Source organism: Haemorhous mexicanus, chromosome 4 (genome assembly GCF_027477595.1).
Source record: "Haemorhous mexicanus isolate bHaeMex1 chromosome 4, bHaeMex1.pri, whole genome shotgun sequence".
NCBI lineage: Eukaryota > Metazoa > Chordata > Aves > Passeriformes > Fringillidae > Haemorhous > Haemorhous mexicanus.
The window spans coordinates 44,308,823-44,321,470 of NC_082344.1; the positions used below are offsets into that span (position 1 = coordinate 44,308,823).

The 12,648-nt window shown below is 39.1% G+C and overlaps 1 protein-coding gene across 3 annotated transcripts in view; it reads left to right on the forward strand.

Annotated features, from left to right (window-relative positions):
• The window catches only part of TENM3 (teneurin transmembrane protein 3), a 349,238-nt gene that overhangs the window by 260,130 nt on the left and 76,460 nt on the right, over positions 1 to 12,648 (forward strand). For all 3 annotated transcript variants that reach the window (XM_059844573.1, XM_059844574.1, XM_059844575.1), the window contains exons 9-13: positions 2,948 to 3,158; positions 3,671 to 3,772; positions 3,918 to 4,112; positions 5,383 to 5,583; positions 8,503 to 8,688. In XM_059844573.1, the coding sequence (XP_059700556.1) occupies positions 2,948 to 3,158; positions 3,671 to 3,772; positions 3,918 to 4,112; positions 5,383 to 5,583; positions 8,503 to 8,688 (895 nt within the window). The remainder of the gene's footprint in view (positions 1 to 2,947; positions 3,159 to 3,670; positions 3,773 to 3,917; positions 4,113 to 5,382; positions 5,584 to 8,502; positions 8,689 to 12,648) is intronic.

Genomic DNA, 12,648 nt, shown 5'->3' on the forward strand with positions numbered 1-12,648 from the left:
TGCCAGCATTTGTAAAGTTGTCTTGTCACCTGTCCTCCTCCAAAATCTTTGCTCATATGCCTGTGATACCCTACATGTATAACCACACAGCACAATTTTCTTTAGCTCTCTCCTTACAACTTTGGTGTTTCTACCAATGTCTGTCTTCTCTCCTCTGTCACCTTTGACTGTAATGCAAAACTTGACTTTTGCATTTGCCACCTTGTTCTCCACTTTTCTGCTTTACCCTTTGCCTGTTTATCCACCTCTTTCTTGTACCCAGTTAAAACCTGACAGTGAGTAAGAGAACACTGTAGTCAATATCTGTCCCTAACTGTACAACCTCTGGTGCCAATTATCCTTCTATTGCCGGGGACATAACAAAAGTATGATAGAAATAAGCTTGGGAGAGATTTCAAGAAGTCTTAGTTTACACCTTTGTCTTGTAATAGAATGAATTGTATATAAACTATTCCTATAAACTGCTGAAAATTCTATTAATTAAAGAGTAACAGAATGCAGAAAATTTAACTCTTGTTCTGTCCCATAATCCAAAATAATATGGATATAGCATGTAGGAAATTATTTGATGTATCGTATTCAGGACAGAATTTTTGGTTGCTTTGCTTTATTCTCTTTAGGTGTCAAAATTAGTCTCAAGCACAGCTACTATTTGGGTGTCACAGTCTGATCTGAGATGCATAGTTCTCTTTCTGGGGAATCATAAATAAATCAACCAGAAATAATTGACGGTGGCTGTCCATTCAAAACCCAATCAATGCAAGCCTGAAAGTCTTTGTGACACTTTCTAAAAATGTCAGTTCCATTGCAGCCAGAGAATCAATATGTTTATTTAAAGAGACTTTTAGGAATAAAAAAGAGACTGGTTTAAAGCAAAACTGAATGGAATGGTAGGGCAAATCATCACATTTAGACTCAATGTAAAGGAAATTAATTTATCCTCACAGAAGGAAAATAAAATTGGTATGGTTTTGCTTATGATGATAATTGCTTTTCCGGTCTGTTTTTGTTGCCATGTCCCAAATATAATAAGCAGCCTTTAAAAGGGTTAGTTAAGATAAATTTTTTTTTTTTTTTTGCTGGGGGACAAAATGAACAGTGAATTCCCTTCAGTATGATTTTTTAAGTGTAGTCTAAAATGGTGTTCTGATAACAGCGTATGTCCTTATTACATTACAAATACAAAATCATGAACTGTACTGTGCTTGTCTGCCATTAGTGGCCAATAACGTGGTGTAGCACTTGTTCCTGTATTAAAAATACAGTTTTAATCTGAAATTGTCCTTCTACAAAAGTGGTCTCTTGCCATATACAAATTACAAAGTCACAACTAATGTCTATGAGTGACCTGTTAAAACTCAGAGCTCCTCGAGCCTTCCCTTTTTAAAAATACTAAAACCACTGGAGAGGCAGGAGTGAAAAAAAGCCAAAATTGTTTCTCTCTCTCTCTCACAAAATAAGATAAATATTTAATACTCTGACAAATGAGAGTGTTGAGTGGTTTTGAATAATTGCTCTCCCAAAGTGATCGCATTCGTTTCCATGTGGTGCAGCGCATGCAGAGCTGCCGAGGCACCGCTTCTGTGCATCCTAATCACATTATGGTCCGTCCTGCTCATTCAGACATAGCTGGAAAAGCGTCGCGGGTGTTGATAGAGTCGTATTAACCATGTATTTCCTTCACATCCTGGCTGGTGGGAAGATGATTCTGAATACTGGGAAGGAGCAATCTTACAATACCAGTGAATTTTGGCCTGCAATTTCAAGAGAACATAAATACTTAAACCCTTGTTCCAGGATAAAGGCTATCATATTTTCTTTTGCTGAGGAGCAGTTTCTGAAGGTCACAAGTCAGGGTGGAAAATCACTGATCCTCTGGTCCTAGGAACTGATCTTACCCCAGCTCAGGTGAATCAGTGGTTCACATGCTGGCCTTTACTTTAAAAGGCCCTGGATGTAATTTCATTTGAGAGAGATCTTCAGCATGTGGAAAGATTGAAGATTTATGTGCTACAGTTCATATGATAAACATGTTACAGTAGAACTGAAACTTTGAACAGTCTTAGCAGTAAAAGTAGAGACCCTTTGCCACAAGCAAGAATGCTCTTCAGTTTTCCTACCTGTTTTATTTTGCTCTGTAAGTATTGATCTTTATATGTTCAACATGCAGAAGACAACTTTCAGGCCATGAGAACAGACTCCAGATTGTGTAAACCAGTGTAGGGCCTGGAGCAGTTTTAGCCCTCCAGGTGCCTTAGACCTAGTTAAGGTGCATAAACATGCATAACATGCATAAAAACTTGTGTTATGAGTTTGCTTGTTTTATCAGCTCAGATGCTGCTACATTTTTCCAAGCCCCATGTTAGTTGTTAAAATACAGTATGTGCTGTCCATTGACCTGAGGTACCACGGGGCTTGGTCAGTTTGTCATTTTTGATAGTTGCAATGTTTTCTGCTTTCCTTCTCCTGTTTTGAGCTTCTGTGATGAGAAGTAAAGCTCTTGGTCTCCTTCCTCAAAAATTCCAGAGACTGTACAAAAGGGGGATTGAGCAGTTAATCCTTCATCTGGAATTAAATTAAGAAAAGTAGATTATTGGTATTGGATATTATTATTAGCCCATATGTATGTTACACAGTTTGAAAGTTAGCTCTCACCTATAATTAAGGTGCCAGTCATGACTGCAGACTCATTTCAACTGCTATTTTATTCCCCCAGTGAAATGGGTTTATTGGCCACTTTCTACTGAAAAAGTCTTTCTAGTTAGCATGAGGACTAGTTGATAATTTTATTTGAATGCTTAGCAAGGAGCAAACAAAGAAGAAAGGGTTGGTTTCAGCTCCTGCTTCCCTGCTCCAAAAGGAAACTTGGTCTAAATACAAGCTTGTTGTAGGGTGGTGCCATGGTCATGCCATGACCTGTCAAGCTCCATTCTGTGTTTTGTTGCAGTATGACTTTGTGGAGCTCCTGGATGGCAGCCGGCTGATAGCGAGGGAGCAACGCAACCTGCTGGAGTCGGAGCGAGCAGGACGGCAGGCGAGGTCTGTCAGTCTCCACGAGGCAGGTTTTATCCAGTATTTGGATTCTGGCATCTGGCACCTGGCCTTTTATAATGATGGGAAAAATGCAGAGCAGGTGTCTTTTAATACCATAATTATAGGTAAGCATAATCTTTAAAGCTCTTACCAAAAGCTAGCTTGGGGTCAGGTTTTTTAGGAATGCATAGATAGGTTTTCATAGTTAAATGATCTGACTTCTTTTTTTTGGTTTTCCATTTATGATGTTTCTTTTGCTACTCAGAATAAAACACAGAGTATATAATTTCTTGATCTAAGGCATAAGGGTTTTAATTTCTTAGTCGAAGGCATAAGTACTTCTAATGAAACAGTGCTTGAAAGGAGAATGCTGTTTTGAAGTATTTATTAAATGGCACAGGACTCGATTTTAAGTATGGAGCTCATGTAATTTTACTCTTATAATTTTAGCCCCTTTTTTGGAGTATAAGATAGTCGGGGCATCAGTAGTAGGAAAGCACAGCTGTTTGTGCTCTTCAGACAAAACAAATGTAAACACTTCTCGGAGGGAGAACAAGCTGTCAGTTAGTAGTGCCTCAAATGATAGTTACTTCATGCAGTGGGCACCTGTGAATTATCCTTCTCTTTTACCTTCTAGAGTCTGTGGTGGAATGCCCCCGAAATTGCCATGGTAATGGTGAATGTGTTTCTGGATCCTGCCATTGTTTTCCCGGGTTTCTGGGCCCCGATTGTTCAAGAGGTAAATCAGCCCAATGCTTTTCTCAAGTCACTTTAAGTGAGCATGAAGAAAAATGCATCAGAAAAGCAACATCTCAGATGTTCTTCTTTCTAAAGCTTTGGTGAAGATCTTTATTCTGATTGTTTTGCTGTGTTCTGTTCCACAGCAGCCTGCCCAGTGCTGTGCAGTGGCAATGGGCAGTACTCCAAAGGACGCTGTCTGTGCTACAGTGGCTGGAAGGGCACCGAGTGTGACGTGCCCACGAGTCAGTGCATCGATCCCCAGTGCGGGGGACGGGGCATTTGCATCATGGGCTCTTGTGCCTGCAACTCTGGGTACAAAGGAGAGAACTGTGAAGAAGGTAAATGAGTAAATATTTTTGCCAGCACCAGCTGTTGTTGGTCAGGTTAACAGCTGGCACATCTGGCTCAATACATTTTTCTAGATTTAGGTCTTATGCACTAGCACTGTTTCTTCAAAAATGGTTTTACAATACTACAAATCACGTTTTGGAATCACTAGTATCACTGAATTCTACAGAATTATTGTACTCTATTTATTCTCAAGTAAGCAGTGGGAAAATTCAAAGTAACGTGCATGTAATGTTTTTACTTGCCAGTATATTTGGGTTTCATATGGCTGAAATCTACTAAGAAGAAAGCACATGAAACACATATGTTGGAAGTCTTATTGAGTTTTCCAAGTGTAATCATTAATTTATTGCATTTGTTAGTAATCTTTTCCACTGACCAGATTGTGGAAAGTGCTGGTTCAAATGCATCAGGGGGGAAAATGATGCATTATTCTTGTATTCCAGAGATATGCATAATAATATTCATTCTGGTGCTGCAAAATGCAGCTCAATTTCCATTCTATTTTTTTAGGGAGTAAAAACTGCTATTTTCTTCCCCAATCAAATTGATTTTATTGATCACCACATAAAAGTAATGCAATTAAGTCTCTGGAATTAAATTTTCAGACCATTGACCCTACAAGTGTAACATTTTATTGAGTCAAATTGCTGAATTAAATCTCATCATCTAAAGCACAAGTGAATTAAGACAGATAGACAGGATGCAACTCATTCATTTCTGAAACAATTTGGGGGTCCTGGATAGCTGTTAAAAATATGTGGTAGTGGATTGGGTCAGTAGTACCAGGGAATTTTGCTGCAGAGAATCCAACACTTACTCCATTATGATAAGGCAGAATCAAGATCAGCTGCCCAAGACCCCAAGCCAGTTTTGCTGTAAGTCGGAAAAATGAGCAAACCTTGAAAGATTCTCCATTGATTCAGTGGTAACCTGTAATTGTCTTGATGTCATTTTTGTGCATGCACAAAATTTACAGGGTCAGAAAGTGGTGTGAAAGGGAGGTGTTTCTTGCAAGGAAAATTGCAGCTATGTAAGAAGTGACGACAAAGAGTGATTTACCTTGTAGCCAGAGGAGGCAGGCTGGCACAAAGAGATCTTAGTCCATTCTGTCTTTTCTGCATTCATTGCAATGAAAGAATGGTGAACTTCTCAGCCTCAGCATACTAATGTTTACTTTCAAGATGGGTGCAATGCTGCCTATTTCCTAAGGCCTTGAAATGTGAATGAAACCCACTGATCTTTCTCCTCTCCCTGCAGCGGATTGCTTGGACCCAGCCTGCTCCAGCCACGGTGTGTGCATCCACGGCGAGTGCCACTGCAACCCGGGCTGGGGGGGCAACAACTGTGAAATCCTGAAGACAATGTGCTCTGACCAGTGCTCTGGTCATGGCACCTACCTTCAGGAGAGTGGTAGCTGCACCTGTGACCCCAACTGGACAGGTCCAGATTGCTCCAATGGTAAGAGTTAAAAGCACTGGCATTTTATAAAATGTTGGTGTCTTGAATAGCAGCATTTTAATGACATTACTGTGTTAGGACCTGACCTGCTGAGCTGATTGATCTCTTGGAGTTGACTTCAGCATGAACTGTAAATTGATTCGAAGGTTCAAAATAATTGATGCATTTGAAGGATTTGAAAATCAATGTATTTGTTTCTGTCTTTTAACTGCCTTCATCTGGTAACTTCAGGTGTTTCACCAGCAAGCTCACAATGTTCTTTGCACGATATGGATATTTCCTAATACATCTACTTAGAAACTTAAAACCACACTAGTGAAACTAGGGGCATTCACATTTTAAGAATCTCTCCAGCTAATTTGAGGTAATTTTCCTGAAAAACAGATAGCATTCAAGTTTGAAGGCAAAGGGAATGCAAGAATAAGTCTTAAACAGCTTTTGAGGCCAAGTGCAGGCTGCCAGGGTAGAAGGAGTTGGTAGGAATGAAGAAGCAGAGGAATTTTTTGAAATATGGAAATATGGAACTGAGCTTATTAAAACCATAGTCTGAGCTTAGAAACAAAAGGAGAAAACTAGAGGTACTAGCACAGAGAGCAGAATCTAAATATTTATAAAGTATGACAGCAGCTTTTTGACAAATATGAGTTTTTAGAATCTTGTTTGGTAGCCACATATCAAAAAAGAAATCATGTCTAACTGTGAGACATGTATTTGTCTAAACCAGTTCATCTAAGAACTCAGACGTTTTGTTAATGAAAACTGAACACATGGGCTGGCTGGGTTTATGCCAGCTTATGAATAAATATAACTTTTTTTCATGAGGAACCATCTTTTTGAAACAAATGTACTTCCTGACCAGGATCTGTGGTACTTCATAATGGTTTATGCATACGGGAGTGATTGGGTTCCAAACATGCAAGAAAAAAGTGACAAAGAGAAGAAAATGTTGTCTTCTGTGAATTTTGTTTAGAGGAAAAAATCCTTTTCTATTTCTAGCACTAAAAATGGCTATTTGTGTTAGACCCTGTCTAGTTCTCAGGCGAAACATGGATCCCCTATTTACTGACACGTCCTCTGCGCTTCTTTTGATGGCCAGTTATGCTCCATCTTTTACTTATGTTTCATGGCATGATTTGTTAATAAAATAACATAAAATGTTTCTGATCTCAAATATCTGAAGTGTGTCAGACTCACAAAAGAATGTTTGTAAGAACATGCAGAGATTATTTGCTGAAGCAGTGCAAAATGACCTTCAAAGCAGTACACTAAAAAAAGTAAATCTTACCCATAAACATGTTCTTAAGCTGTTAGATGAAGAAAAGAATGAGTTACTTCCATCAGAGGGTTTTATAGGTTTGAAATCAGCAGAGCTTTCCTCTATCTTCATCAGCAGTTTGTCCGTTAATTAGCCCTTCAATTCCACTTCAATTAAATTAACTCTAATTAATAAATTCATTACAAAGATTGACGCACCTTGCTCAAAGCTGGTGTGCTAAAAGCTGATAAACACCTTCACCCTAATGAAAAATTGATTAGATTGAAGAGAAATAAACCTTTCTTTCTCGGAGCTGCAGTGACGTTTTGTGACTCTGAAGTTAATCAAACCATCTTGCATCTTTTAATCAAAAATTTAATTCAAAGTAGATATAAAATGCAATATAGTTGGTGGGGGGGAAAGGAGGGGCAAATTACAGCTGTCATTCTCCATAAAGGTCTTGGGCTGTTTCTTACAGGAAATGTCACAGCTTCTTGTTACTGTGTTTAATGTTCTACAGCACTTGGAGACAGCAGAGAGAAAAACACTGTTGATCAGGAAACTGGAAATCTTTCTTGCACTGAATACAAGTTTCTTTTGCTATTAAAAATGATTTTGATCTTTTATTACTGAACTACTTGCTGTCTTTTACAAGAAAAAAAAAAAAACAACTAAATATAGTATTTCTATGAACCATACATGGCTACAGCCAGCTGTATGCCAGGGAACTAAAAATCCCCTCAGGCTGTATTGTATCTCTTTGTTTTTCTGTTTTCTGCTTAGCAGAAGTAAAGTTTGCTGGAGTCTGACTAAATGAACCAAAATGGTAAATGCAAAATCTGGCAGTGCAAATTATCATCTTGTATTAGCTGAGACTTAAAATGTGTTGTTTGGCCTCTGACTACCTTTGGCTGTTAACATATTTTTCAATTATTTTATCAGATACAAGATCCTGTTACTATATGTAAATGACAAGTTAAATTGCTGTATGTTGATTTATTTTTTTAACAAATTATTATTGAAACCAGACTGTTCATAGCTGTCACTGATACAAATTTACTGAAAGTAAAAGAGTAAAATGATCTTCTATGCTTTACAGATGTGTCAGTGTGTCAGCATAGTGCTAATTTGTCTCACTAAGGCTGATTCTTTATAATGAAAAATGTGTCAGTAATGGCACATTTCAACTTTGAAAGAAAGCAGGGAGAAGAGTATGGAGGGAAAACCTTGCTAATTTGAACTTTGTCATACTAGATTTTCACTCATCACAGACAGTGATCTAGGTATACCTTACATTTCATCACTGTGAGTACAGTGTAACTACTGGTAGGTATGAGTGGCATATAATCTAGGATACAAAAGGTTACTCTTAAGATATATGTGATCACAAAGAAACATGCTTGAAAATTACCGCAAGCTAGCAAAAGAGCTGTGAACACTTAAACATTACTTAAACCTGCCAGCTAACTAGAAGAGCATTAGCAAAGAGATAAAACTCTGTACTCTGTTCTGTTGAATCGTAAGTGAAAATGTCTTTCACAGTAAATGCCTTTGATTTAACTTTCAAAGATTTTGCCTTTCTTATTCTTCCCACGTTGACTTAAAATGTAGCGCTTCTAACTGCGGTGTTCCCTGTCTCCCCCCTGCGCCTCCTTTCCCTGCAGAGATGTGTTCGGCGGACTGCGGCGCGCACGGCGTGTGCGTGGGCGGCACGTGTCGCTGCGAGGAGGGCTGGACGGGCGCCGCCTGCAGCCAGCGCGCCTGCCACCCGCGCTGCGCCGAGCACGGCACCTGTAAGGACGGCAAGTGCGAATGCAGCCAGGGATGGAACGGAGAGCACTGTACCATTGGTAGGCTGCCCGTGCTTTACCCTGTCCTCGCTGCAAAACACAAACAGCCAGCGCTGCTGGCCGCGTCTCAATAAGAAGTGTATTGCTTTGAAGAATGTTTCTTCAAAGCGAATGTTTGCATGTGTCAGTCTGTGAAAATGAATTGATATTTTAAGAAAGGAAACGGTTATATAATGGCTGATCAGTTCTTCATACCTAGTTTGCCATGAAGAGAAGATGGAAGAATTTCCGCTTCAATCTTTAACTGCCTTTCACTGAGGGGGTGGTTACTTTTATTTTGAATGGTAAATATACTATTTGATTTTTGCTTTTCTATTTTTATGTGATAGCTTTATGTCTTTTGAAAATGAAGCTTCCTATTGTTTTTCTTTCTTATTTTTTCTCTTTTAAGGAGAAGAAGCGCTAAAAAGTGACTTGCTACATAAAAATGTCACTTCCACCATGTAAAAAATGTGATCTAACTGCCCAAAATTATCTTCTTGTCAACATAATGTTCTATTTTAAAATACTGTCAAATTCCTTACTTGTCAATAATGTAGCGGCAGTTTAATACAGCTGATTGGGAAGAAGCCATCCTTATTACAGCTTCTATGTTTCTGTGACCAAGTTAGTTCTAGTGCCTGAAAACCTTTGCAAGTTACTATACCGTTATCAGGGGAACTTTTTGTACCCAATCATTTACAGTCCTGTATAGAGCAGGATATCCTTCTCCACTACACAGGCTTTGACAGTGAGCTAGCATAAGAAATCATGCATGTAAATAGAAGGACTAAGAAAACATGGAGCTGTAGTGCTAAGAAATTCCCTGCCACAGCAATGCCCCTTCGTGCAAGATGCTGCAGGTCTGTAACAGTGGAGTAGAGTCCTATCCAAACAATTTATATCTTGGCAGAGCTACATAGAAAAATTTCTGCATGACAACAGGTAGGAAGCGCAGGCAGAGGAACTGGCAATGCTCTGCATATAAGAGATGACTAGTTTGTACTTTGGTGAGTGGCGAGTTTTGCATGATGCTCATTAGAGGCTGTGCCAGGACTGTGAAGTTTTTATGGGGCACATCTCCCAAGTATGAGAAGCATCATGGCTAAGCACTTTGAGGTGGGTTGAATTGGCAACAACAGAGATAGCCTCGGCTCAGACAAAGGCAAGCATAACGCTAAGTGATGAGGAAATCGTGGATAATCTGAATAATCAAAAAAAGTCCAATAAATAAAAAATCCCACATGGTCCAGTGTTTGGATAGATGGAGAAGAGATGTTTAAAGGAGGTGATGTAGCTGAAGCAACAGGATGGGACAGTAAGTCTAACTGCAGTGCAGCTGATGGATGTGAATGTAGCATGATTTGCTTTTGCCACAAGCTAAAGAGAGCCTGGAGAATTTTAACTTTCATGGAAGTTTTGGAAGGGCTCTAACTCTGAATGTGTTAGCACAGCTAAGCCATAACAGGGACGTGAGTATCCAGAAAATAGCAAAACCCAAGCTGTGCTCCCAGGTATTTTGCAGCCCTGGCTGAGGGGCAGGTGATGGTGCTGTAAGGGAATTAGTGGTAAGAGCTTTGAGGGCAGGGGAAATGAGGGCCTATTACAGCAGTGTTAATTAATACCCACGTCTTTGTGCCCAGAAGATGAGGCAAGGTTTTCTTTTTTAAAAGGGACTCAGGTGTGAAAGTAGTAAGATTGACTTCAGAATTATTTTTTACAGCAATCACAATTGATTTTTAAAGGTTGGTTGGTTTGGGGTTTTTGTTATTTACTAATGAAATTGCTCGAACATATGAGGGAGAGGTAATCAAGATACATCTGCAGAATCACAGGGAGAATCAATAGGGTTAACGTTTTTGAGGAGCTTCCAGAAACATGCTGACAAAGAGAGTAGAGAGGTGGGGAGAGAACTGCTTTCTGAACAATAAAAGAAAGTAAATATTTAGAAGTCGGATAAAGCCTTTCCCTTGACTGCTTTAACTTGCCAACGAGCAATTACTCAGCAGATCACTCTGCTGTTGGTCTCACTGACCTTGGCAGCATTTCAAGGGTTGTAGTTATACACGGATGAACTGCTCTTGAACAATTTTTCCAACATATTAAGCACAAACAAGTTTTTCCTCAGCACTGAGCAAGCAGGTCTGTCTTCCCACCTGTTTATTCTTTAAATGGGTTTTTACTTTCTGGCTGCTGCTGTAAAGATAGTTTGATTTGTTTATATTGCCCTTACTGCCTCCAAGGCAAGTAAGGAGGTACAGGCTTTAGCCTGCTGTTACATTTATTTTTTTAGACCTGTTTCTTTCCATGTTACAGAGAATCCAGGTCATTTTATTGCTCATTTCCAACAGTATTTCAACTTAGGGGAAAAATTGCTGCCTCCTAGCTTGGCAGATGAAGAGTCAATTTGCTTTTCTCTCATCTACCCTATAGGAGGTAGTAGCTCTTTCTGAGCAACAAATTTCAAAACACAAGGAACTTCAGAATGTTTCTCTATGCAAACCAATTTTTTATTGTCACCCTCCATATGTGATCCAGGCATTTTATGCTACCTACAGCTCTCTACTTAGTAGCAGAATATTTGCATAATTTGTGTTGTGTATATGAAAGAAGCCTACTCACTCCCCCTTTATATGTCTAAAAATAAACAATTGCACCCTTCTTATTTCTAAAAGTCATTAACCGTTTAGCTGAGGTACTGTGAAGTATTTTAGAAATGCAAATGTGTTTCTTTGTTGCAGCTATTAGCTGGAAGCCCTATGAAGTGCAGCAGCCAAAATTAACAGCTTCTTTGAGAAAGGAATATTGCAAAGAAACTGTAAATCTTAAGGGCAATTCACTTTGCTCACCTATTATGAAGGGAATAGCCCTCCAGACCTCTGGCTGGATGTTCAAAATGGGGCAGATGTGTATGCATTGTAAGGTGTCCTGTGTTAAAACATAGCATGAAGGAAGAAACCAGACCTGTCTCCTTATTAAAGCAAGGTAGTCCTTAGTTGTATTTCTGTCTAATATCATTTAAATCTTAGATTGCTTCTTGAGTTATGCTGATTTTTACATATACTTCAAAATATATAAATGGAATTTAGTCAGAGGAAATTCTAATTACTCTAAACTGCCAGATACCAATTTAATTGATTTTTTTTATTTATTTCAATACTTCAGGATGTTGGGAAGAAAAATTGTAGGTGATTGCAAAGGTTTGCACTTTTTTGTTCAGAAAAAAAATTTAGACGTCTGCTTATCTAGGTTCAACCTCAGGGTTTCCCTAAGGCTGAAGACTGCAGGACTGGATTGGAGAAATAATATACATATATATTTTATATACTTTCATTTGTGATAGAGAACAGAGTAGACTAAATAAAGCAGGGAGGAGGGAAAGTCCCTTTGGTTGAAGCAATGTGTGTAGTAAGGTGGACAAGATTGTTTGGACTGGTGCAGTAAACCTGCTGTCTGTTGCTGATATCCACTGTTCTGTTATGGGCCTTTGGCACAGAGTAATACAACTTCCATACCTCACCTGATGTCAGCCATGCTTGTGAGCCACTGCCTTTGCTCTGAATGCATCCTTCTGCATATTTATATCAAAGATGTTCAGAGAGAAGTACATGCTCAGCATTTTGATGAATGACTCTAATAGGAATTAGCAAAACTCAAAACTTGGTGCTATTGTTTAGCATCTTATAGGTTTGACCTAAATATAGGCAATCTATGTTTCAAGTACTAAACCATTTAAGGCACCTAAGTTGCTTATAATCTCTTCCCTCTGGAGAACTGTAGTACTAAAATCATAGTATCATGGAATAGTTTGGATTGGAAGGGACTTTTAGAGGTCAACCCCCCCTGCAGTAAGCAGCATGAACTTCAACTACATTTGCTCAAAGCCTCGTGCTGAGAGCCTCATCCAGCCTGGCCTTGAATGTTTCTAGGGCATTCACCACCTCTCTGGGCAGCTTGTTCCAGTGTTCCACCACCCAATTG